Source organism: Candoia aspera, chromosome 6 (genome assembly GCF_035149785.1).
Source record: "Candoia aspera isolate rCanAsp1 chromosome 6, rCanAsp1.hap2, whole genome shotgun sequence".
In the NCBI taxonomy this organism is placed as follows: Eukaryota; Metazoa; Chordata; class Lepidosauria; order Squamata; family Boidae; genus Candoia; species Candoia aspera.
The window spans coordinates 71,150,176-71,176,839 of record NC_086158.1 but is presented as its reverse complement, the minus strand read 5'-3'; the positions used below and the strand labels follow the sequence as shown (position 1 = coordinate 71,176,839).

The following is a 26,664-nucleotide window of genomic DNA, read 5'->3' as shown; positions in this document are numbered from 1 at the left end:
AGATTTCAACAATGGAATAGGGTTTTAATGTGAACCACTTTCAAAGCTGGAGCCTAATACCTTTCAGCATTGCAAAAATTTGTCAGATCAGTCCACTCGTAACCCTGTACATTATTTGCACATCTTTGATGGTAAATTTGTCCTCCTGAAGAGGAACAATGCCTCCTTAGTATTCTATGATTCAGTGGTGATCCTCACTAAGTGTAGAAAAGTAAGACATCAAGAGGATGTTTAGCAGTGACATAAAGACTTATATTGCATCTAGTTTTCAGGATAGGAATTAGGACTATCAAATTTGGACTGCAAAAATCATGATGTCCATTAGATGGCATCAAAGAGTTAACTGATGCACGTTTTGCTACCATATGGTGATTTTCTAGAGTTTCGCATTCTAGATCTGGTAGCCCTAGCAGGAAGCAATTCCACCTGGATCAATGGCCCATGTCCCATTTTAGGAAAAGAGAGGGGGAATGGATTTGAACAGTGGAACAAATTTGTACAGATATGAAGTCGTGTCTACTTCACTGTCCCCTGCCCATACACAAAATGGCCACCTGGTATGGATAGATAAAAAGCTGGGAAAATTGGCTGTCATGGAAGTGCAAAAAAGATTATACAAAATGGTCACCCTACAGAATGCATAAAATGGCAAAACAATGGCCAATCCACAGAGTGCATACATGGAACTTCTTGATGACTGTAAATGTATTTGTTGAGTTTGAGAGATATTAAGCCTAGGGTTCCTTTTTCTAATATTGTTCTAGTCTGCCATGTTTAAAAATGGCAGCCATGAATTGACAAGATGAATTAATGTCAGTACCTCAACACTTACACTTACTAACTCAATTTTAAACTTCTAAAAATATTCATAGGCCTTACATATGGTAAATATCTGGCCTGAGGCTCCCTACTTTCTATGGTTCATTTAAGTATGAAATTAGTAATATTTTATTTAGAAATTACTTACTTTAGAAATTATAGTCAAGGATTAATCTCCTTTTTAAAGGTGGGAGCAAAATAGCAATACGGCTACATTACAGCTCCCTGTCAGGCCATGTGGCGTTTTCATTGCTTAATGGACTCCAAATCAGAAGTGGAGTACCCTGTACATTATTTCTGAAAAAGGAACTGTTATCAGGTAATCCAAAGCTGCTCACACCACTCACACTTTTTGCACAGTCATCTCTTCCTCAGAATCACAAGATGTCCAGTGGTGTTTGAAATGTTAATTCCCAAACTGGTTGAGAGTCTTAATGTAAGTGAATGGTATCTTTTTCTTTCAGGGATTTAGCCAAACCGTTATCTAAAATTCAATTGCAATGGCAGCAGAGCAACCACCATCAGACATTAGTACAGATTGAGAAAGTCAATAACCATCATAATGTCCTTTTGCTTTCAGTGAGGAGAAAACAGCCATTAACCTAGGTACTCCTGTGAAGACCAGACGTTGAAACAAATGCTTGTAGGACAGCACCATTCCTTAAACAGAACGGGAAAAAAGGAAAGTGAGTAAATAATAGGTTCTGTGCCTTTAAATGCCAATCTTTTAATTATAATTTGCATTGGACCACCAAGTTGATTCTTATATACCCTCCAAAAGAATTGCAGTATTAGGTAATAAAGAAAAAAAACCCAAACCTTTGGATGCCTTGTTTGAGCAACTTCATATAAACATTAATATGAGGGGAGAGAGAACTGACCCTGGCAGCAGCCCACAAGGAAGTAGTCATAGGGCTGCTCACTCCTGCCCCCCCGACTGGAACTGTCCATTAAGGAAGGAGTGGAACCATTGCAACACAGTGCCCCCTATTCCCAGCCTCCAAAAGCAGTCCAGAAGGATACCATGGTTGATGACATCGAAGATGGCTGCAAGGTCCCAAAAGACTAGGATGTCTCCATTCTATGTCCAGATCTGAATCCTGACAGTAGATAGTCCAGATAATCCATTTTCTCCTGGGAGTTCCACAGCTGATTCCTCATCACTGTCTCAAGAATGTTCCCCCAGAAAGGAAAGGTTGGAGACTAGGTGATGGTTGTCCAATACCTCCAGATCTAGGGTGGACTTAAGGAGGAGATGCACCAGAGTTTCCTTCAAGGCCTCCAGTGTCAGCCTTCAACACAGGCAGGCCTGCAAGTAGGGAGTCTGTGTCACCTGGGGCGAACATGGATTCCATGCCCATTTTGGGGCCTCCCCAGCGCTCAGTTTGGCGCTCCCCCAGCGTGGTGCTCGGGGCACATGCCCCATTTGCTCCCCCCAGTTGCGGCCCTGAACACAGGCCAGATCAGGAAACAGATAACAAAAGAATGCTACTTTATTGTTATAGGACAAAATAACAGAATCTTGAAAGCTTCTCACAGTTTTTCTCTGCCCCATTTTATATCAAACAGAATTGAGCCAGGGTTGAGTTTCTTTCTCACCATTTCCACTTTTCCAAGACTGAGTTGTCATATTCCTCCCTTAAGGGCTGATACATTCCTTCATCAAAGTTATTTCTACATTCCTTTCCACTTGGTAGACTTCCTTCTGACAACAAGGCATTAACAATATCCCTGATCCAGGAAATTACTTCCCCCTTAGTTGCTTGAAGGATCCAAGTGGGGGGAGAGATCTAGCCCATAGGTGGCAGAGAACACCTTAGAGAGCACTTCATCAGTGGTCACAGGTTCAAGGAATCCCAAAAGCAAGCAAGATGATGCTCTAGTCATCATCCTGGACTCTGCCCTCATAGAGTCAAGACTTAAGCAAATCTGGGCAACTCTGTCAGTGAAATGTGATCACAGTGATGAGAGGTAAGCTCTTGATGTTGGTTCTTTCCTAACTGTGAACTGACCACCCAATACACAAGTGCAGAATGACAACTTGCGAACACAATAAGAGAGGGGAAATAATGGTATTTTGTTTCTCTTATCACCAGGAAATAGACCTGAATGTACTCAGTCAGATTCACTTCTTGACTTACTTCACAGGTTTTCTAGATGTTGCTTCCATTGCTTTATCTCTCGCAGGATTCTGGTAAACCAAAGAACCATCTTGGATGGGCCAAAAGAGAGGGGCCACTTAAGTACAAGTTTATCAAAGTCTTGGGCCATCTCATGATGCCAAGAGCAAACCAGGCTTTCAATGGATTTATCTGCCAGATTGTCAGAAAACTCCCCAAGGGCCTACTGAAAGTCATTCAGATCCATGAGGTGCCTGGGGCAGACCATTCAAAGAGGTCCAGGCCTATAGAGATCTCAAATGGCGATCAATCACAACTGGACCAGGAAGTTATCTGACTAGGGCAAAGGGCTGGTGGCAACAACACCCACATCCAGATCACATACCAATTGTTCCAAAGCGGGCCTTGGGATGACTGCTGCAGCGTGTGGGAGGGGGTGGGCTGGTACACAAGGGGCTGGCAAAGCACGAGTGTGGCTTGGGGTGGCTGCTGCAGGGTATGTGAGAATGTGCGAGGGGCCAGCAAGGTGCAAGCATGGCGGGGCTGGGGGTGGCACCTTCCCTGCTGGCTTCCTGATTAACTTTGCTTGTGCGTGTGAGGTTTCAGCCCGCTTCTGACTCCGAAAACGAAACTTATCCGGAGTCAGAAGGGAAAAGCGAAACTCATCAGGAGGGACTTGGAGAAGCAGAACAGGAAGTGACTCAGCAAAGCGGGAGAATTTGCAGATGCAGATTGGTCAAACTCCGGAGAGGGATTTGAATTCTCCAATCAGTGCTCAAGACAGGAGAGCAGAGAAGCACACGAATCAGAAAGCAGCCCGATTGGCTGCAGGAGAGAAAAGGCATGGAAAGGATCGCCTTAAAAGACAGACGGGCGAAGAGCAAGCTGCCGGAGACAACCAATCCTTCGAGCTCACAGTCCTTGTGGAAGAGTCCTTACCTCCGTTGGATGCCTTGCCTGTAGCCAGCGTGGAACCAGCGCCAGTGTCTTCTACCTCTGCGGAACTGCCTTCTGCGCAAGCTGTTCCAGTCAAGTCTCTTCTTGCTGTCCCTGCTGAGCACAGTGTCACATTTAGCTCCGGACTGTGTCGCTGTGCTTCAGCGCGATCCAGGTGTGCTTCTAGCTTTGTTTCCAGTCCTCAGCCTTGCTTAGACACTCCAGTCCAGTCCAGCCTTGCTTCCAGTCCTCAGCCTTGCTTAGACACTCCAGTCCTGTCCAGCCTTGCTTCTAGTCCTCAGCCTTGCTTGGATTCTCCAGTCCAGTCCAGCCTTGTTTCCAGCTCTCAGCCTTGCTTGAACCCTCCAGTCAAGTCCAACCTTGTTTCCAGAGATCAGTGTTGCCTTGACTATCCAGTCCAATCTTGCCTAGCCTCCAAATTCCAGACTGAATGCGTGCCAGTCTATGGGATCTCGCCTTCAGCTTCTGCCTTGCCACACAATCTAGCATCACCAAGTCTGACAGCTTCGATCAGAGAGTTAGCTGAATTCTGCCTTGCTGTTCTGCCTAAGTCTGACCCTGCAGCCTTGTCTGTTCATCAGCCCTTGCCTGGGTGGTCTTGATTGAGATTGCTTGCCTATTTATTCATAGACTTTCACTGTTGTAAATAGTTGTTTTAAATAAAGAGTTTGATAATACTTCTGTCTGGCCGCCTCATAGTCTGAACAGGACAATGGGAAGCCAGCAGGGAAGGTCGCAAATGGCGGATGCTGAAACAGTTGTAAGTACAAGCTGGTTGCCAAGCACCCAGATGGTGATCACATGACCATGGGGGTGTTGGGATGCCCAGAACTTTGAGGACGTGTCATAAGTACCACTTGTTCAGAGCCATCATAACTTTGAATGATTGCTGAATGAGTGGTCATTAACTGAGGACTACTTGTATGTAATTTTAGCCTTAACCCATGCTGTTTTACCTCATGTATAAAGTTATTCAATATTTTCTACCTTTTTGGATAATTCCTATAGAGTGAACTAGAGGAAAGGCTTGAAATTTAAAAAAAATGTGGTAGAACAGATATTTTGATTGTGATTATTCTCCAACTAGAAGAAACTTTTAAAGATTTCCATAATTTAAGATTTTGAGTAATATTCCTAATAAATGGCATACAATTTAAAGAGTATAATTTCCTCAGATTTTTAGGTATGACACTCCTCCAAATGAGGTATTTTGTGCTAATTTTTATGCCTGATAATATCTGTAAATCTATTTGTAATTGTAATTCTTTATATTATATCACATCATTTTTAATTTAGTGAGATTCATGTGTAGGCCTGTCAAATTGCCAACATTCTTGACAAGATTCATTAATTTGGAAATGGACTGTTTAGGATTTGAAATAATTAGAACTACCTCACTGGCAAACAAATTAATTTTCATATGATTTTTTTAAAAAGATGATATGCTTTTAATTTCAGGATGTTCACTAATCTCCTTAGCCAAGTGTTTTAGCAACAGTGAAAAGTAATTGGGAGAGAAGCCACCCTTATTTTTCTCTCATTCAATGTTAAATAAGGGAAAGTCTATACCATTTAATCTTAAACTAACTATTTAATCTTAAAGTCTATAACATTTAATTTAAACTAGCTGCCTCCCAAATTCATATGCTTCAATAATGAAAATAGGTAAGACCAACTAATTTTATTAAAAGCTTTTGCAAAATCTAATACTCGTCAGTCTTCTCTTTGCAAGGTTTTAATCTTTGGGCTATTTGGGAACTGGGGGTGAAACTATCTTAGATGATTGGACAGATGGTAAGATGAAGCACCATTGGAAGTCTAAAAAAAAAGACCCAGGGGAAAAATAATCATACCCTTCACCTCAATTTCAAACCAGCAACTTTCTATTTACCAGGCAAACATTATAGCCATTGTGCTATTATAGCATTAATAGTAAGGACAGGTCTAAAAATTTTTTTAGAAACAATAGATTTTTGTTTTAAAGCTGCTTGTTCTCCCTGAAAATATGTGCATTATGATGCTTTAATTTTCTCTCTCTATAATTTCAAATTAACTTTGTATGTGCATTATACGCATGCGCATACAGACACACACACACACCTCTCTGTCTGTCTGTCTGTCTGTCTGTGTCTGTCTCCAGAAAGACCCTCCCATGGGAAGGAAAGTGACTGACTGCTTTTTCTGGAACAGACACACAGGAAGATGGCAAGAGAATTGTCTAATGGGAGGACATAGTTAATAAAAATACAGGAGTTCTTAAGGAATTCAAGTGTAAATATGCTGATTTTTTTAACTTGTCTCTAAGATCAGTATTTATATCAGCTGACTCAAAAGTGGCCAATATAATGCCAATTCCAAAAATTGGAATTCTGTCATTCTTCCACTTTGTTTCCATGACTGACATTGTACAAATCTGGAGATAAGCTTTGCTGGAAATTTAGTTTTGGACATTTTGTGACTTGCATAAAAGGGACTGGAAGTTCTGAAGCTTGAACAACTGGAAGACTGCTGACACAGAGAAATGGAAACTTCTCCCCTGACAAGCTTTGCTGTCTCATTTCCCCCAGCCATCTATGTGTTTGTTCTCTTTCATAGAAAGGTAATAATTAAACCCACCTTTTGCATTTACATAATCATTTCAAAGATTTTCATTTCATTTAAAGGTACTTGTTACTTACTCTCTTTCTGAATAGCCCAGATGTGTCAAGCTCTAAATGCATTTTTCTTTTGCATGACAACTGCAGTCGAATCACTGCTTTTCTACAGGATATTTTGTTTGTTTATAGGAAAGAAGTGGCCACAGAAGTAGAGCTTTAAACAAAAAAAGAGATTTTAACAACAGTCCTCATTCAAATGCAAAATCTATTTAAATCTTGGCTGATAGTACCATCGTGTGCATTGTGTGCCTAAGAAATTTAATGTACGTCTGTGAAATCTTCCATTTACATTATAAAAATGGGTTATTATATATGAAAGAAAAATTATACAAGTCATAGCAACTCAATTCTTTAAATATGCCAGCTGGCTCAATCAGTAAAAGTAACAGTAAAGCACAGTAACCTGTTATAGAGTGGTTGAAATTATACCTGTTTTGGCCATAATGCTGATTTGCTTGATTCCACAGATGCTCACTTCCTGTAGTAGTTTAGTCTTAAATTAAAAATGACGCATTTTCCAACTTTAAAAAATATCGTCCGTTCTGCAGCCTGGGGTGTCTGCAGGATAAGGTCCAAAAAGTCAAGATAGTGGCCACCAGGGTCTGACTGAAGCTCTGTCTGTTTTTTTGTGTGCAACAGGGTATTGATTACACCATTGTAGTCAACATATTTTTTAATTTTTTAATCAATTCAATTTTTAAAAAAATTATCAGATTTAATAACAGGGCGGCCATCATCTTGACTTTTTGGACCATACTCTGCAGACACCCGTGACTTCAACCTAAAAATCTTCCTATCGAGGCATAAGCTACACTTTTTACAGAAATATGCAATTCTTTCTTGCACACCTTTCATAACCTAAATCAGATCAGGCAACCTGAGCATTTAAGTGAAAGAAGAATAATTAGAAAAAAGTGGCCAAACCAGTTTTCTGTTACTATATCGACCATAATATTCCTATCATGAATGGAAAAAAGAACTTGGGGAAGTTCATATGCGAAGGTCATAAATGCAAGGACTGGTTGCAAAGTTACTTTTTCATTACCTTCATAACTGCAAATGGTCACTAAACAAGTCAGTTGCTAAACGAGGACTACCTATCAATAAATATAACCCATAAAAACAAACACTCTTCTGGGGTCCTTTATAATTTTTAAAAGTGGGAGGGAGTCCTGACATCAAAAAGTTTAAGAAACACTGGTCTAAGCAAATGAAATATTTTGTAGTTATCACGTCTTCTATCTCCTGAATGTTTTGCTTAGACAAATGTATTTCATTAATGCTATACTCTTTCCCTTCATGGAATCTAAAACCCTGCATTTCTTCAGATTATGCTCATATGTGCACACAAGCCAGAACCTCCCCCCCACCCCCACTCAGTATGAACTCAGTCACAAAATTAGCTGTCATTCAAAATGGAGGAGCCTCTTGAGGAAGCATACCGAAATTGTTAATCTAAAATCTTTAAATCTTAATATCCTGTACAACAGTTCCCTTGAATACTCTTTGCCATTTAGGTAACAAGCTGGCACAGTATTCATTTACACTCTGTAGCACTTGAATACTTATGCTTTGAAAGTAACCAAATCAGGGTGTTTTTGTTGTAATACTAACAATCTTGATAACATTTGGACTTGTTTGAGAGGTCTACAGAATCCTGAATAATGTTGGTTTAAGTATCACATATATGAAAGCAACTGGGGTTATAAACATGGGGCTTATAAAGCCAAAGAGGATGGAGACTTGACTTGACATACTTTACTGTGTCTAAAGCTGGGATGGACAATTTTCAGTGGAGCCACGGCCAACCTGGAATGAAGCTGGCTGCACTGCCAAAAATAGTGGAGGAAACCATGCCAAAAGAAGAGGCTTTCATTCATTTACATGTAATTAAAATTAAATATGATTTATACAGTTTCTCTCGTCATATAGTTAATAGCTTCCTGTCCTCTAGTGTAATACGATCCTGATGGTGAGCACCCATCAATGCTAGTTTGCCTCATTTTGGACTCTGTGGAGCAGCTGTGCCCCACTTCAAGCATCAAGTTGTTCTGCCTTAATGCTGCAAGTTTGAATATTAGAATAGGCTGATGGGTCTGGCTGGCCACTTTGCTCTGCCAGAAATGAACCTCTGTGCATGCACAAAAGCCCAACCAAACATCTGGATTGAAGGGGTGTGGCCACTCCAATCAAGGGCTTTGAAGAGGCCTTTTATTTGAAATATATTTTCATGAGGTTCCAGCATGTACCAAAGGCCATTCTCATAAATGAAATCTAAAGGACATTCCTGCGTATCTTGTATTTGTCTTTCAGGCAATGCTTGCTAGATGGGTACTCCTCCTCTTGAAGCAGCTTTAGCAATATTCAGAAAAGCTGCATTCTTAACTACATGCCTTCTTTAATGAAAATGCTGTAAAAATGCTAGGACAAAGTAGATGGGGCCAGAACAGACAAAAATCAAATCTAAATCTAAATGTATATTTAAATTAAGTCAACAAAATTAAGTCACTTATTCCTTATGTATATGAACCATTTCCTCCTTTCTGGAGCATCGGAAATTATACTATAGCAATTTGAGGAAAGGCTGGCTCAGGGTGGACATATCCAAGGCTTTTGAAGGTGACATGGAGCCCTGGAGGCTGAGGCTGCCTTAGAAGTGAGTGAGTTGCAGTACTGGGAAGCCTTGAACCCTAATATGAAGTTCTGCTCATTCATTCCATTAGCTGGTCAATAAAGCCGAGAGCTTCATTCTAAACTTCTGCACTATACTCAAGGCCGTTCTGTAGGTAATCAGAATCTTTGTAATGATGATTTGGTATTACTCATCGTTCTGATGAGCACATACTATGATCCATAAAATATCTTCTAATGACTTTATTCAGGCCATAGACGGCTAGAAATAGTCAAAACTCTCATGAATTGGAAGTACAAGCATGAATTGTTCTTTTTGGAAGCTGAATCATGCTGGCAGGAAAGGTTAAATGTTTTTCTGAACTAGAAATGATCATCAGAGTCCCTCCTTGGGGGGAGATGGGTGGTGATAAATTTGATTAATAAATAAATTTTAAAAGCACTAAGTTATTTTGGGTGAGTGAAGTCACTGCTCCCCCTTTTAGCAGTGCAATTTTAAAATAGGAAATACAGGTAGTGGAGTTACGACCATTCATTTAGCAACTGTTCAAAGTTTTGGCCATTCAAAGCAAGGCAGGGTGCAGGGCAGCCAAAAGGACAGAGATGCGGGGGAGTTGGAGGCAGTCCCTTACCTTACTGAGGCTTGAGGCTGGGAGGGACCAAGCCTGTAATAGCTTGGATTGGGGTGGGTCTTTGGCTAATGGCCAGTGGAATTTGCTTAACGATGGCAACAGGGGGTGCTGGGATTGCTGTTGCTAAGCGATGCGGTCACATGACATCTCACTTTAGGACCGCATTGCTTAGCAATGGAAATTCCAGTCCCAGTTGTAGTCGTAAGTATCAGCCTGATCACTGAAGATTCTTACCCACTGACTTATAAGTAAAAAAATTTGATTAGGCAGGAAAAAAACATGAAGATGAGGCAGTGATTACCACAAATGCAGTGTGCCTGCCATATGTGTTAAAGCCAACTAGAAGTACATTTTGCCATCCTTCTCTATAAACCTAGGCCAGAAGATCAGAAGGACAAGGAAGAATTTGTCTTTTGTTGAGAGTGAGGAACCTTTTAACAGCTGAGGGCCATACTTCGAATCAAAGAGTTGGAAGGGACTATTTACGTCATTGAGTCTGACCCCTTGCTCAGTTTAGGAATCCAGACAAAAGCATCCCTGATATTTTTTTAGCTTCTGCCTAAACCCATCCAGAGAAGAAAAACCCATATGGATAACCGATTTCACTATCAAACTACTCTTACAGTTAGGGATGTTTCTTTTAAATGAAATCTACCTTCCCTGTAACTTAAAACCATCATTTGCATCCTGTACGATGTGGTGATACAGAATAAATCTTGCAGTAGTCCTCCATGCAGTAGTCTTCAGGTTCTTGAAGAGAGCTATCGTATTATCACTCAGTCTACCCTTCTCAAGGCTATTGTAGGAGAGTCATGTTAGTCTATGGTGGGGAAAAAAAATCAAAAGAAGGACAACATAGCATCAGAGCATTTCAACCTCCCAGGACCCTCTATAGTAGACTTCAGAGTGACTGTTTTGGAAAAACAGGACTTTAATTCCACCACAGAGTGAGAGGTCACTGAGCTCCCATCCATCAAAAGGTTTCAGGAGATCTCAGAAGGTCTCAACAAGCAAAATGGGTTTCTAACACATTACAATTGTTAATTAATAAGGTACTTTTGATCTGTTTCACATATAAGCTACATCTGTTTAACCATCTTGTCTCCCCTCTTTCCCTTCTACCTCACCCCGGTTAAATCCTCCATTGGTCTAGCCACTCTATGCATCTGATGAAGTGAGCTGCAGCTCCATGGAAGCTTATGCCTTTCAATGAAATATGTTAGTTGGAAAAGATGATTCCAGGCTCCTTCTGATGTCTAAACATTCTCAGTCCTTTCAATCACATTTCATAGTCCTCTGGCCTGGCCCCAGAGGAGGAAGAGGTCTAGGAGGAGGTTTATGAAGAAGCTGGGCCTGTGTTGGCAGGATCAGGGCATGATGCCAGGCCAGCAATCACTCCACTGTTCCTGCCCCAGACCCACAAAGTTCTGACCCTGCCCAGGAATCCTCTCCATCCAATCCTCAAGAATGCTGGGATCTGAAGAGGGAATAGCAAAAGACAGAGCAATACAAAAGTGTTCAGCTACTCTCAGAGACAGCTGGATCTGAACAGGATGTTAAGATTCACCAGCCAAAGGAAGCCAGACCTGATAAGTGTTCAGGTAGGGTCCAAAGCTTCTGGTAATCAGGGAGCAATGGAGTTTGGTACATCTATGGAAAAATGCTATCCTGTGAAGGTTTCGTTGATTTCTGCCTGAAAAATTTCAGCTTTGCTGAGATCCTTCCCTACAAAAATCTGAATTTGTTTTTGGATTCCTTCTCTCTTGCTGGTTCCATAAACACAACTTGCTGGTGGATATTCTGATATGTGTATGATATTTGGACTGGATTTATGACCTTGAGATTAGCCTGATGTGTTTATTGCTACTTGAAGCCAGAGAAAAATAGCCATTAATGAGGCCTGGACCTCCTCCAGTTATCCTCCCTGCCTTTCTCTGAAGCTATTCTAATTTGTCTAAGTCTTCACACTGTTGACTTGTAATCCACTTGCAATCAGCCACTACCCCAAAATCCTTTTCACAAGTAATATTGCCAAATGAGATATTCCCCCTCTATACCTGTGGACTTGAATTCGGCTTCCTAAGTAAAATTCTTTTCATGTATTTTTTTTTTTTTTAAATCATCCCATATCTCTACCATTACAATCATCTGAATTTTATTTCTATCTTCTAGGGCAGGGTTTCTCAACCAGGGTTCTGTGGAACCCTAGGGTTCCTCAAAAGGTCACTAGGAGTTCCCTGGGAGATCACAATTTATTTAAAATATTTCAAATTCGGGCAACTCACATTAAAGAGGTAAGTTTCATTCTTTATTTTAGTTTCAGAACACTGTTAATGCATATATACAGGCCTACCCATGAAACAAATATAATAATTTTATAACTTCTGGCCTATATTTGAGCCTGAAAGTGCAGGAGTTCCCCAAGGCCTGAAAAATATTTCAAGGGTTCCTCCAGGGTCAAAAAGTTGAGAAAGGCTGTTCTAGGGTATTATCTACCTCCCCCACTCCCTGTATTTTATTTCATCAGGGCATCTCATCCTTATGATCCTTCTGGCTTCCAAGGAGAGCCATGGAGATCCACTCTTCTCCATTTTCTTTTGTATTTGGCTCCCCAGGAACAATTATTTCAGGCCAATCTTGCCTTGGGTGCAAGGACCTCCTTCCTTCTGATCAGGCCACGTGTCATGTTCACTGTTTCAATGTGCACTATACATCGTAACGTTTCACATGCCATGGTGCTGACGCACGTTTCTGTTGGGAGGGAGCTGCTGTGAAACCTTGTGCCAAGCTCTGTATCTGTGTTCATTTCAACGGAATGTGTTTGGGTTATGTGCTCTGCTCAAGGACTTTTCCCGCGGACAATCAGAAGCCGTTAGGAGCACCTGGGATTGTGAGCCTGGGAAGATTCTATGGGGGGAGGAATCTCGTTTGTACCTAGGGGTTTTTAGTTTGCATTTGGTGCGCTTTTTCCATTCTCAGCTTTCTTTGTGATCCTGCATACTATTCTTTAATAAATCAGATATCTTTATGACCCTGTTTATGAGTCTGATGGTGTTTTAGAATAGGCAATCCTTACACCACGATTGTGAACAGTCTTCTCTCAGACTCACAGAAACAGCTGAGAGAAAGAGCAGACCGTTTATGATCTGCACTGGCTGAATTTCTGCTTCTCTCTTTTTAGTGCTTCCTCAGTCATCATCTTCCCCACTTCCATTACATGCCCTACTTTTGTTTTGTGGGTTTTTTGGCAAAATAAGGGTTCTCACCCCCAATTCCAACAAAATATGTTTGAAGAGATAACAGGAAATTATTTATGTCTGTTTAATTCATTTCTTCTGTGACGACTGCACTTCACGAAACACAATTTACTTATAATCATAAAGGGAGGAGATAAGTATTTTCTTTTTAACCCATATCCCACGTCAGACACCATAGTTTCATTTTTATCCTCTGATCAACTGTATTAAACTATTATTCTGAAAAAAATATAAACATTAAGATCATTCCCAGTAGCTATGACTCAATTTGCATTTTCCTTTCCAGCTTTGGGTCACAGGAATGTGTACATTCACATACATTGAAAGCTGTGCTCACATTTTTCTGTAGCATACAAATGATCTCCCAGCAGTCTCCAACAGAGAGCTAGTTATTAATCAACAGCCTAAAGCATGCTAATTCCTATGAAATAAATGGGATTTGCTTCAACAAACTTACTCACTACGGTGGTATCAGAAAAGCATGAAAGAAAAAAGATACATATTGGACCCAGCCTCTATAGTATAGTGAGCCATAATATGGTTTTTAGGACTATTGGTATGTTAAATAGCCGAAATGGAATTGAAAATCTATTTTAATTTGTAACAAACCATGAACAAGTAAAACACAACTATGGGAATGTTGCTGTTGATGATGCTTTATTATTTATCTAGAACTTCTTATTTAAAATTTTCTGAGCGAACAAATGATACACATGCCTCTATTTTCTCATTCTTTCCAGTAAGATACCTGGAAGACTGACTGCCAGTTTGCACTAGGCTCACAGTTCCTTCAAAACACTGCAGGCACATTTGGCACACATTAGGTTTGTCAGAAGGTTGTTGCATAATAAAAGTCATCAGAGAACAATAGGAAAGCTACAGTAAATCCAGTGTTACAGTGTAAAGATGTCATGAAGGATAATGTTTACCTTGAGTAAATATTTTTTCCTAATTCTGAAAGCTGCATTCAGAATTATCATCAAGTAAGATTTTTTTAAAGTGGTTTGATTCACACATAATGTTAAGTTATGAGGGGTGGATTCATACATCATACTACACATATAAACACATAGTGACTTCATGTTACATATGAATCTGTCTAAAGCATCTCCAACATTTTTCTTATCCTTAAACCACTGTGGAGTTTAAAAGCTGAAATTCTTTAAAAGTAGTTTTACAGGGTTAAGACTTAGCTTTTTATGCTTAAATAATATCCATTGTGTTCAATGTTTGTTTATTTATTTATTTAAAAGATTTGTATGACTGCTCATCTTATACAATATAACCCATGGCAGCTAACAACCGTAACATAGAAAAATAAAATATCCCCCCTCCCTATTAAAACCACCATACCACCAAAGCACTTCTATACCAAATACACCCATGTGTTGGGCTAAGCTCCCATCCTGGTCCAACGCCTGGGGGCAACATCAGGTCTTCCTCGCTTTCTGAAAGTCCAGGAGGGCAGAGGCCCTCTGAATCTCAGAAGGAGGCTGTTCCACAGGGCAGCCACTGCTATGGAGAAAGTCTGCTTTCTAGGTCCTGCCAGGCAATACTATTTGATAGAGGGGACCTGGGACACACCTACCCCATCTGATCTGGTGGAATGGGCAGATACCCTCAAGGAGAGGCAGTCTTTCAAATACTTTGGCCCCGTGCCATTCAGGGCTTTAAAAGTGATAACTAACAGCTCAGCCTGAATTGCCCTCAGAAGGAAACTGAGAGCCAGTGCAGCTTATGCAACAGTGGTGTAACATGGACATACCACGAGGTGCCCAGAACTGCGCATACCACTGCATTCTGGATCAGCTGAACTTCCAGGTGGTTTTCAAGGGCAGTCGCATAAGACATTGCAACAGTCCAGTCAGGAAGTGATTAAGTGTGAGTGATCATGAGTAGGACCTCCCGATCCAGGAATGGGTGCAATTGGTCTACAAGATGGATTTGTGCAAAGGCCTGCCCCAGTGACAGTGCCACTTACTCCCTGACCAGGAGTGCAAGTCCAGGGGGACCCCCAATTGCTCACCAACTCTGTTTGGGGGAGTATTACTCCATCAAAATTTAAAGACAACAACACTTTGGCTCCAGGGGACCTGAGAACACAGAGTCACTCTATCTAGTTAGGTTTGAGTTGCAGCTGGTTCTTCCCCATACTGACCAGGAACTGAGTGAGCACCTGAATAGCATCACTGGTCTAGCCTGGGGTTGATATGTGCAATGGATTATCATCAGCATACTGATGATATTGCACCACATGCCATTGAATGACCTTACCCAGTGGCTTCATGTAGATTTTAAATAGGAGTGGTGAGAAAGCTGAGCCCTATGGCATTTCACATAGGAAGTCCTAGAGCTAGATCTGTTTCCCTGTACCAGCACTGACTAGAACCAGTGTCAGTAAGAAATATAACTATCTGACCTTCAAGACTGATGTAAGCCCCACCAGGAAGACCAGACCAAGAATCAATTCCACAGAAAGGTTAACACTACTTTTATTGCAATTGACTACAATAATAGAAAACTGTCAGTCTGTGTCCTAACAGTCAGAAATCACGCTGAGACGAGGAGCAGGTCTCTAGTGTTTATTACTGCTACATTAAACAGAATCCTAACAAACTGAAGAAGCGTGGGAAAAACCCAGACAGATAAACCCCAAAAGTCAAGGCGGGTCTGATCTGTGTCTCTTTGAATGGCTGCTTAACTCCTCAGTACTACGCATGCGTTTTCCCCCCTGGATAGGGGCGCCCTCCTGCTCACCATCAGTACTCATGACAGTCTGATTGTGCTGTGCCTCCTCTCTTCTGTAATGGGCTGTGAGAATAACCTTGGGAAACAGGAGGAAGAGCTGCAGCCTAGACAATGGTTAGACATACCCACAGCCCACAGAAGGAATGGGGATGGAGAAAGTGACCCTCCTTAGTTCTCTGGAACGTAAAGGCAAGGGAGGGTAGAAGCGCCTTCAGATTTGCAAGATTCAGTTACTGTAACCTTACAATAAAGGTAGTGTTAGTACTCATGGTTTTGGTTTCCTGTCTAGACTACCTCGAAGGGTTGACACCTTCTTATACCCATGTGAATTAGGGAGGTGCCTGTCTGAATCACTTACACATACTTTCTGTTTGTTGTGGACTTGACACGTTTTTCCCCTCATCACTTTGGTAATGGATCTGGCTTATCTCTGTCAAGGTCATGTTTGTCACTTTTTACAGGTAACAAGACACAGACTTGCATTTCAAGGAGAAATGTGAAAAAAGGGTCCTGCTATCATAATATTGAAATGAATGTCTGTCCTTTGGTTTAAGAAATACTGTATAGATCAGGATTGACAACAAATTTGAGGTGCCTTCAAGGCTAGATTTTGCTGATCACCTTATTGCCAATATAGAGCTGGGGTACTTTCCTGTCTATGTAACGCAATTAATTATGACTGTAGATGTACCTGTTCTTTCTCCCATATAATCCTTTTCCAATCTACTGTTGGGGCTCCTGGCCTGTTTAACTAGGAGCCCAGAGATCACCGTTTAATTTCAGATCTCCATGGCTTTGGTTCATATTTTAGTGCATCACTATTCTTCCATAACAGTCCTAGCAAATAGAACCATACTATTTTAACAACTCAGCCTCAGTAACTATTAACTGTATGCAGTAGACAGGATATCCAGATGTTTAGGATAAATTGACTTACACAAACTATCTACGTGTCTTCTCAATCCAGAATAATTTTTGCTAGGTACATAAACACAGTTCCAAGGAACATGAACATTTGAAGTTTGTGAATCTATTGAGATACAAAAATAGCACCTTTTACCTAGCAGGATTCTCAGCCCAAGTCTGAGAACCCATGCAAATATTCAGTACAACAGACGAGTATATTTTACCACGCTCTGATACCTCAAATATATTTATTTGCAAATAACAACTACTCCTGAAATGTCAAAGAGCTGAACCCTAATAACATTGGGAGAAAAAAGTTTTGATGGAAAGATTCACAACCCATAGGACTGTAAAATAATTAGCTTTTACTGTGACATCACAGTTCTGAAGGGTGTGAAAAAATATTTTGTGGCAATTTGCACATCCATGATGGGTGATATAATTTAATTAACTTTAGTATAATAGTTAACCTGGCAGTAAGAGTGACTTAGAAATCTTCAGTGAGTTGGTGTTTCTCAAAATCTTGCTATGATGTAATACAAATAGGTAGTAATGATAGGAAATGTCCAGCAAGTAACTTAAAACACCCTTGTATAGAACAGATTTTAAAAAGGCAATTAAATTGCAAGCTTTTTCACTGCAGAATATATTTGATTTTACTACAGCCAGATTGCTCTCTTACATATCCACTTTTTTGTTGCTGGTTTTATGATTCTTTTAGCTGCTTGGAAGCTTCTCTGGTTGAACAGGAGCAACAGCAGTGCTTTAAATTAGTTAAATAATGTTTTTTAAATGTTCAGTCTCCAAGAACGATTGAATTGGTTGTTGCCAGATTCACCTCTTCTATAAGATGCAGTAATTCAGTGGGCAGAGGAAGTGTATGTCTGTCATGGTGCTTGATGACACCATGAGCAGGTTTTAGTAACAAGAAAGGGAGTATGAGCCTTCTTCTGCATGACTGCAAAAAAAGAAGTCCAAGCCAAATTCTACCCAGTTGGCTTTTTAAAAAATGTGTTTAAGAGAGAGAATTAAACTCCCATGCTCTATATGGTCCTGTCAGTATTCCCAGTAGAAATTGCTGAAAAAAGCTGATTTCATGCAGAATGTAAAAGTTTCTGAGACAGTCCTAAGTGGAAGACATCAAAGAGCCACTACAGACTTCTTAATCCCTTTCCCTTTGGGCAACAGGTGAAGAACCCTTCCAAATCCTAAAAGTTCAAATCAATAGCATCATCTGGAGAAAGAGTTAGTGCTCTGTAGCTTTACTGTATCCATCACAGTTTTCAGACTTAAGGCTGGAATGGGTAAAGGTGAGGTGCTCCGATGATTGCCAAGGGCAACAGCACGTACCTGGATATATTTCATTTTTAAAACAGCTCCTTGTATTACTTCCATGCCTTGATGTTTAGCTTCCTGAAGACATGGATTGAATGAAATTGAAATTCAATCCAGATAAGCCTAAAATACAACTGACTGAGGACCCAGTTAACCAGAGGGCTGGAATGCAGAAATTGTTAGGTGTTCTGACATGCCTTTCAATCCATCTCTCAGAAGGTCTGCTCTGTTGGCTTTCATAGACTGTAATCAGATCTATTATATGTCAAGATGGGCTTCTCTGTAATTCTTAGCACTGTGATGAATCATTAAGCGATACATATATTTTTGAAATGCACATTTTCTGTAATTAATTTTTGTATTTTGTTATAGAATTAAAATTTATGTTTTGAGGAATACAGATTACACCATTATACTGGCTTGTGCAATACTATAAATTATAATTGCAAATTCTCCTTCCAAGCTCAGTAGCAAAATCAATTTTAGGTATTTTAAATTTCAATCCAAGTAGTATAAGGCTTTCAGAAAAACAGAGAATGTTTTGTAAGTAGCTATTATATCCTGGATCTTTATATCAATTTCTGCTATTCAAGTAACATGCAAGCCTGCAAATGCATAAGAATTGCTAAAAATGCCCATTGTTCATTAATGAATTAAGCTAATTACAGCACAATTTTTCTTGATCTAAAAATACACAATGGAATTATTTGTACAAAAAAGAAGTTTCTTTAAAGTGTTCCTTGGCTCAAATGGGAAGTAATAGAACAAGAGACTTAGTTAGATTTCCTGTTTTGCTTTTGTATTGGTGTTATAGGATAGTTATACATAAACTTAATATTACTACTAATTACCCAATCATCTCTATTCCTCTAAGTGGGGAGAAAGGGCTAGTTCAAGATATTTGGTGCCAGAGGCAAAGGCACAGAGCAGTGTTTCTCAACCATGGCAACTGTAAGATGTGTGGCTGGCTGGGGACTTGTGGGAGTTAAAGTCCACACATCTTACAGTTGCCAATGAGAAACATTACCACAGAGAATAGCTGCACTAGCAGTTAAATCTTTTTTCAACTTTTTTCAATACCTTCCATTGGCCTGCATCAGCACTTTGATGTTCTTAATTACTGAATTTTCATCACAAACATATAGTAAGTAATATATAGCTATAATAAGTGCAGAATACACAGAAATTGCAATTATTCCCAGTCCCATCAACTATCAGATCAAACATCTGAGCTATATTTTTCATCAAAACAACCATTTAACCATTAACAGCATATTAAACAGAAACACACATCCAATCTAGGAAAACCACTCTATCAACAGAATGATACAAGTATTATTTAGCTAGTGTGCCCCAAAAATAAAGGAAAGAGTGTAGGAGAAACAAAGCTGTGCCCAGAACCCACCTTCCCAGATTGAACGAAGAAGTCCACAGGGGGTTTGGTTGAATATGAGCAGAATTCTGACATTCTGGAGATTCTGAATAAAGTAAGCTTCTGAATATATAGTTATATTCAGCCACATACCTCACAATCCAGGAAGTTCTCAACCCATGATATTTTGGCCATATGTTGGAGTGTTAGCCATCTCCTTGCTAAAATACTTTAATTATTCTCAAGCATATTGAAAGGGATTTTCACAATAAGTGATTAGGGTTTATTGCCTTTCATTATCAGTCAATCAGCTTCAATTCTTAGGCTGAGGCTAAAAATCTTTTAAGCAGTTCATTTTAGTTGGTAGAAAATGAATCCAAATAATTACTTGGAAAATAGTCTTTCTGACATCTTATGTAATGTATGAAGAAACAGAACTGTGTTAGTCTTTTCAAAGAACTGCTGGCTCATTTCATCAACAGGCAGAGGAAACAGTTAATTTCATTAACTGTTAGTTCATATATTAAAAAAAATTACTACATGAAGAATTTTTTTATTATTACTGCAAACTATCAAGAAAGATTATGTCAAATGTTAAAATTAATCACACTAGCTAGTGGATAACCAGCTAGTGAAAACAAACAAACCAACCCTGCAGATCCATGCTTAGAAAAGGCCATGCATGGTAGATATTTAGAATTATAAACTGGAGAACAGTCAGGGAATCTTTTTATATGTTAAGGTACATTTTCTTAGGAATAAGTTTTCTTACAGATATATAATACTAATTTTTGAAGTAATTTATATGTGATTCCTTCTAAGATTATGGTTGTAATACATGCACTCTTAATATACGATTAATACAAGGATAAAGACTGAAATCTGAGACTAAGCTGATAATTGAAATATATAGAACATCCTCAACTTTAAGTGCATTTAAAACAACACATTCACCTGCCTTTTCCTATAATTCTACCTGTTCCAAGGAAGATGTTCCTTCAAGAAAATAATGTAAGTTATAATATATCTTGAGAAACCTATTCATTGCCTGTCTCCAAAATTATTCATTCCTCAGAACCGTAATAAATATTCATATGTCCCCTTCAATGATAGTACCCTAGAAAGTGACCTCTGTTTAGTAAACACACAGCATGCCCTGATTTTGCAACCTGAAATAACCCTCCACCTTGATGATTGTATTGAGGCCTGTAGAACTGGCAATTACTCAACTACCACAAATTCCTAAGCAAGAACCATTACAATGATTTGTAAATGGAGTAACTTGGAGTCACAGTAAAAACACTGAGTGTTGTTATACAAAATTCAAAGATTTTTCCATTAAATGAACCATTAGACAGATTTTAGAGGACTTTGAAGTAAACCTCCCCTAAATATTTTAAAGAACAGAAATTAATGACTATTGATTATTTTGTCACAATCTGTATATAGAAATGTAATTTTTCTTCACATTTTGTACAAATGGCTACAAAGCACATTTTACTTCCTCAAATTATTTGGGAACAGTTTGTTTGTTTATTTATAATATTTATTTACCACCCATCTTGTATTACAATGACTCTGGGCATTTTACAAACAATTAAAGATTAAAATATCATTAAAACCATACAATATAAATATAAATACACATAAATATAAAAATGCAAAATATAAAATATAAAGGCCAAAAATGGTGAATAATGATCTCATCATTGGCCCCATCAAGGTGCCAACCACCCCAATGACTGGCTATCCCCTCTCCCACCCCAAGCAAGGTCTTAACCCCCTTCCGGAAGGCCGGGAGAGTGGGGGCCTGCCTCACCTCTGGGGGACCCTGCCAATCGACAAACTATTATTATTCATTTTTTATTATTATTATTCATTTATTTTATTTATGAAATTTGGAGCCCGTTTCTGTCTCCAAGGATGCTAAGTGGTGTACAAAGAGCAACACCAGCACAGCCAATGCAAACAATACAATTAAAACAATAAAATCCTTCTGCAGAAGTGGGCATACTGGATTGAGGTCATACCGGAATGTTTAGGATTAATCAATTAATGAATAATGAATAATTGCCAAATGGCTTGTGCTCCTTATTCTCTGTTTATATTCCAGAGCACTGGTTTACTCTGCATGTTGGTATAAAAGCCCTAGAAATAAGGAATGGTCAAATAACTATATAGTTGGAGCTGTTCCAGATAAATGTCTTAAGCCAAGATATACATAACCTGTGTTTGTAAATTTATGTGCTGCTCCTTCTCTCGTTTCTCAATGAGATCATGAAAATCTTCAATTTATCATAGTTTATCATAGTTAATTAAGATTACCACTGTCAGAACAGCCACAACCTTAAACCAATTTCAAGCTATAATTTCATTTCTCAGTTTGGACGTAATATAACTCCAAAGTTAATTAAACCCATCCTTAGCTAACTGTGGTGTCTTCAGAAAGGTAGAGATGGCCATACATTTGTGGAGCAAATTTGAGAGGAAACTTGTCGGTAATCATCATACCTGAGCAATGGCTGTTTTGGATAAGAAGGCTGATCACTGTTTTGGGAGGTTTGAGGCTTTTTTGTAACTTGCTTATAAATATTTCGTGCTGTCACTCCAATCCAGAGCATTGTAGAGAGTGTAGAATAATGCAGTACAATGCCAACCTACAATAAAGTGACGAAAAGGAGAAAGGCTCAACACAAGGGCACAAAAATAAAACATTCTTTCATTAGTGTTTTTTGTTCATATTGACAAATACAAACCTATGCTAAATGAAATGAATCTGGGGATATTCTAAGTATTCCACTGCCTTTCCAGGCTTTTAATCAGTGTAAGAAATGAAAAAGAAAATGAAATAAGGTGTGTCTTTAAATTTAAGCTGGTGTTTATTACTGCTGATACCTGACAAAATAGGGATTTTATAAGAAGAGAACATATAAAGTCTTTTCCCCCACTTTGCTGAAAAGAGTGTTGCTTAGGTTTAAAACAGAAATGGAAAATGCTTTTAGTTACTTTGTTGGATCATGCAGATTTGAAAGGTAAGGCAATCTGCAGACACTTTGTTACCAGTTTGCCCAGATAAAGAATCATGTTTCAGCAATGTGTATTTTTCAAAAACAATGAGAAAATACTTAAGTAACAATAATCAGCACCTCCTAAAACACATTTCCTCATCCATTGTACAACCGAATCATGAACGTATCCAAAAGTGGATCTTGATATGAGTAGGTCAAAACTCACTAGAAAGACTTGGGCAGAATTTTCCCACGCTTGACCACTCTAGGCTCAAAGTGAGCTTGAGACTTTTTGACATGCAAAATGATACCGCTTTATTGCCTATTAGGAAGCTGCTACTTAAACAGTTGACTGCCTTCTGTCAACATGAAGACACAATTCCCTCTTTAGACCCATAGTGGTTTAATCTTGGTATTTCTTTTTCCCACATTTCTCCTGATTTGGGGGGACCTTGTATCTTGGCCTTGAAGCTGGGTTACTGTTAGTTGTTGACATAATTGCTAACTCTGCCCTGAGAATCTCTTGCTCTCAGTTTAACTCCCACACTATGCATACTTTTTACTTCATATAAATATTCCATTTGATCCTTGTCCTCATTCTGTAGAAAGATACAGTGGTGCCCTGCCAATTTAGTTGCTTTACACTAAACTAGGAAGGGATTATGCAATATAATTATGGTTTATATATAGAAGATACTAAGTTTATATCTTGAAGTGTATAATACACTTTGCTCACCATCTGTTGTCCTGTCTAGAGAAGGGCTGCCATGTTATTACTTGATGTGAATGACACTGATGAAATCTTTTTGTTGCAGTTGAACAACTATATTTCCAGAATTTATATGCAACTCAATGGTTCACAATATTTTTCTAACTTTCTCTTTCTGCATATTATGCATTATATTCCAGTACAAATAGGAGAAATGAAGTATTGAACAGTGGGCCATAGGAGATAATTCTTCCCTATGACTCAAAGGATATACTTATAAGAGGCTTTAGTAGTAGATAACATTGAAACCACTCAAAGATATGGCTTTGAAAGCTTCTCTCTTCATGGCTATAGTTTACATGTGAATTTAAGCTACTTGAGTTAAAATTGAAAGGATTTGCTAAGAACTGCTAGCAAGTGGATAATAGTCCTGTTTTACTAATTGTGGAGCAAAATTAAATGTATCAACAAAAAGGCAACCTCTTTTGTACCATTATTAACAGCCAGTTCAGTCTAATCTAAAGACTGGAGTGACATAGCTTAAATCTTTATTAGACTCACGCAGCAACCAATTATTGGCCATATGACCCAACTTGGCAATATGGACTGAGTTTCTCATCTTACTGACCCTTTCTTCTAACCCCTACGTATAAATAAAAGCACATCAAAATCTATAATCAAGGATTCTTGAAATAGTCTTCATTATTTGCTATAAAATACATGCAGCTTACTTTGTAAAAGAATCAGGTTTGGAAGTCAAGAATTGTAAAAATGATACTATAGGAATGCTGGCCCAAAACGATCTATTCTCCCAAATTTTAAAGATTTGCAAATATGAAAGTAGACCTTTCAAACTGATTTTTCTAATTCTTCTGCAATAAATTGCCATTAAAAAATAAATCCAGTATTTGTCTTGGTGCTGCATCATAATTTAACCTATTACTGGGCAAGTATTTCACTGAACCTAAACCCTGAAAACCTATTTCCAATGATTTAAAGGCCCAGTTTGAATTGAGTAATTGTGTATAAATCTGGAAGAGGGATGGGTTAGACTATAGGAGCTGGAATTTGGTAGATGTTCAGTCATCTTATATATTTTAAGAAAATCTGCCAAAAAATACTCCTGTGTTCTGTTGACAGTAAGAAAATTGCCTGGGGACTCCAACAGCCACAATACTTCAGCAAGCAATCTCTCTGGGTCTTTTAATCTGTTTATCTGTGCACAAGTGGGCCTTGAAATCTTTTTTTCTCCCCCTATTTTGCCTCCAGTGAAAAGAAAAGAGTTACAGGAAAACACTTTGAAGATATATTGCAAGACTGAAGTTCCTTCCACACTGCCACTCTTTTAACTCTCTAAACTCTCAGAAACCTTTTCAAATTGACCCATTATCATCCACATTGCCCCACCCTCAAAATGTGGAGAACACTCAAGGAGCCAGCCAGTTTTTTATCCACAGTCTGTGGTTTGGCATGAACATTCAGAATCAGCGTTAGTGCAAAACTACCAAAGTATTACATCAGCAAGATGCCATTCTTCTATTGGATGTAATTAAATAGTAGTGACATTATAGTATGAAGCTACAGTGGCTTAGTCTCTTAGTGGGTAGAAAGGAGGAACCAGGAGCTCCCAACAGTGAGAAAATGACACTCCTTGAGATCCACAGAGCTCCAGTGGTTCTACCGGAAACACAGATCCAGTGTATTTCCTTTTAATCCACTGCTAAGGTGGAAATAAATAATCTCATTTGCCGAATTGAAACAACACTGTGCATTCATGCAGGGGCAGAGCTGATCAAACTCCACATGTAGAGGATACCCTTGGAAAGGCATTAAAAAACTCTTATTTGTGGACCCCAGGAAAGATGACCGTCCCTCTCTCTGCATTCCCCAGCACAGGCAGAAATGCTTCCTGACTCTCAAACAGCATTTGGGGGGATATTATCTGTTTATATAAAATAATCATATATTAAGTTTCAGTGGAATTAAATTATCCTTTTGGCAAAAGTTAAAAAGTTATCTTTGTGATCGGTGGGAAGTCTGCTGGAGGAGGCCTTCTCTCAGGTGTCCCAGGCACACACCATTTTGGGCTTCAAGGAAAATAAGTATTGCTTTGTGTTGTATCCAGAAACAAATTGGAAACAAGTACAGAGATTTCAGAATTGACACCATATAGACTCTACCGGATACTCTGGAGTCTAGCCTTGACGCACTATTTTGTACCAGTTGACATTTCAAGTGACACCAAAAAGAGCCCTATGTAGTGTCCACCGCAGAAATCAAGCCTGAGGTTGCCAGTGAATGCACTACTCTTTAATGAAACATATGGGGACATTTTTTAAGATTTTCAGATGTTTAGGGGCAAAAGGCACCGCTGAGGGCTTTTTCTCATTTGGCATCATTGCTGACTTAAGTCCTTACAGAAGGAGCATCCACAAATAACCTGACAAGAAGTACTGATCTACCCATCATCATTAGGGAGGTACACTTGGTGATGTATTCACTGGCTGCCAGGCCTTTGACAATTAGTTCTATAACAAAGAGCCTGGCATTTTCAGCCACTCTGTAGCCCCAAATCTTTTCCTGGATGTTTGAATAAGGCAGGGCAACTGACTCACTTTTGTGTGCTTGGATGATATAGCTGTCCAGGGAAGGGCACTTTAAATTGTCCCTTTCTAATCCCACAGCTGACTGGGTTTCAGTGTTTCATGATATACTAACCCTGCCCATACCCAGATAAGTGTGGTATAAATACACCAATAGTTGCCACAGGACTTCACTGCTTCTACCTTTCTTTCCCCACCTTTGGGACTAAGAGACTTTCCCATTGCATCTCTCCTGAGGTCCTGGTATCTAAAGACGGTCAGAAGAAAAGTTGCCATCACAAGAACCCAGGATCCTGGTAAAGAAGCCAACTGCCTTCTGCTACATGAAGTGCCTTGTTTTATTATCTTTTTGTCTTTTACTGTTTTGATGAGGCAAGAGATCTTAGGCTGAGTTCATGGTTGAAAGAGTCACAATGGTCCATTTTCATATAACAGTATGTCATTAATCCAAAAGCTGGATTTACACATGGTACTAACAGAGAACCAACCAACCGTGAGGGAGTGAAGTCGGGAAATGTAGCTGCAGCTAGGCAGAAATGCTTCTCTCCCCATTTCCCTCATACATTCATTTACAACTTTACTCACAAGCATCCACGCCAGTGTTCCAGCTGCCTATGATAATTGAGCCACACCCTCACATTTTCAAGGACATGCCAACCTCCAGAGGCAGCCTCACCCCATCCAAGCTCTTAGCTTACAAAAGCAAATGCTAAGATAAAGTGGGAAGGTGTGTGTTGGAGGAAAGGTGACAAGCAAATGGCATACAGACAGGGAAGTGGAGACAACTTCTGGAGAGTGGCTGCTATTACAAGCAGACAAGAGGACTATCTTTCAACTGCCAGGACCACAAGTTATGGTGAGCAGCATATCCTGGTGGGAGTCCTGCCTGGAGCTTGGAGCTTTGCCAGGA

The 26,664-nt window shown here is 39.3% G+C and overlaps 1 protein-coding gene across 1 annotated transcript in view; it reads right to left on the bottom strand.

Annotated features, from left to right (window-relative positions):
- Positions 1 to 26,664, bottom strand: part of ADGRA1 (adhesion G protein-coupled receptor A1) — a 286,630-nt gene that overhangs the window by 27,059 nt on the left and 232,907 nt on the right. The window contains exon 15 of the mRNA XM_063307368.1: positions 21,946 to 22,091. Coding sequence (XP_063163438.1) covers positions 21,946 to 22,091 — 146 coding nt within the window. The remainder of the gene's footprint in view (positions 1 to 21,945; positions 22,092 to 26,664) is intronic.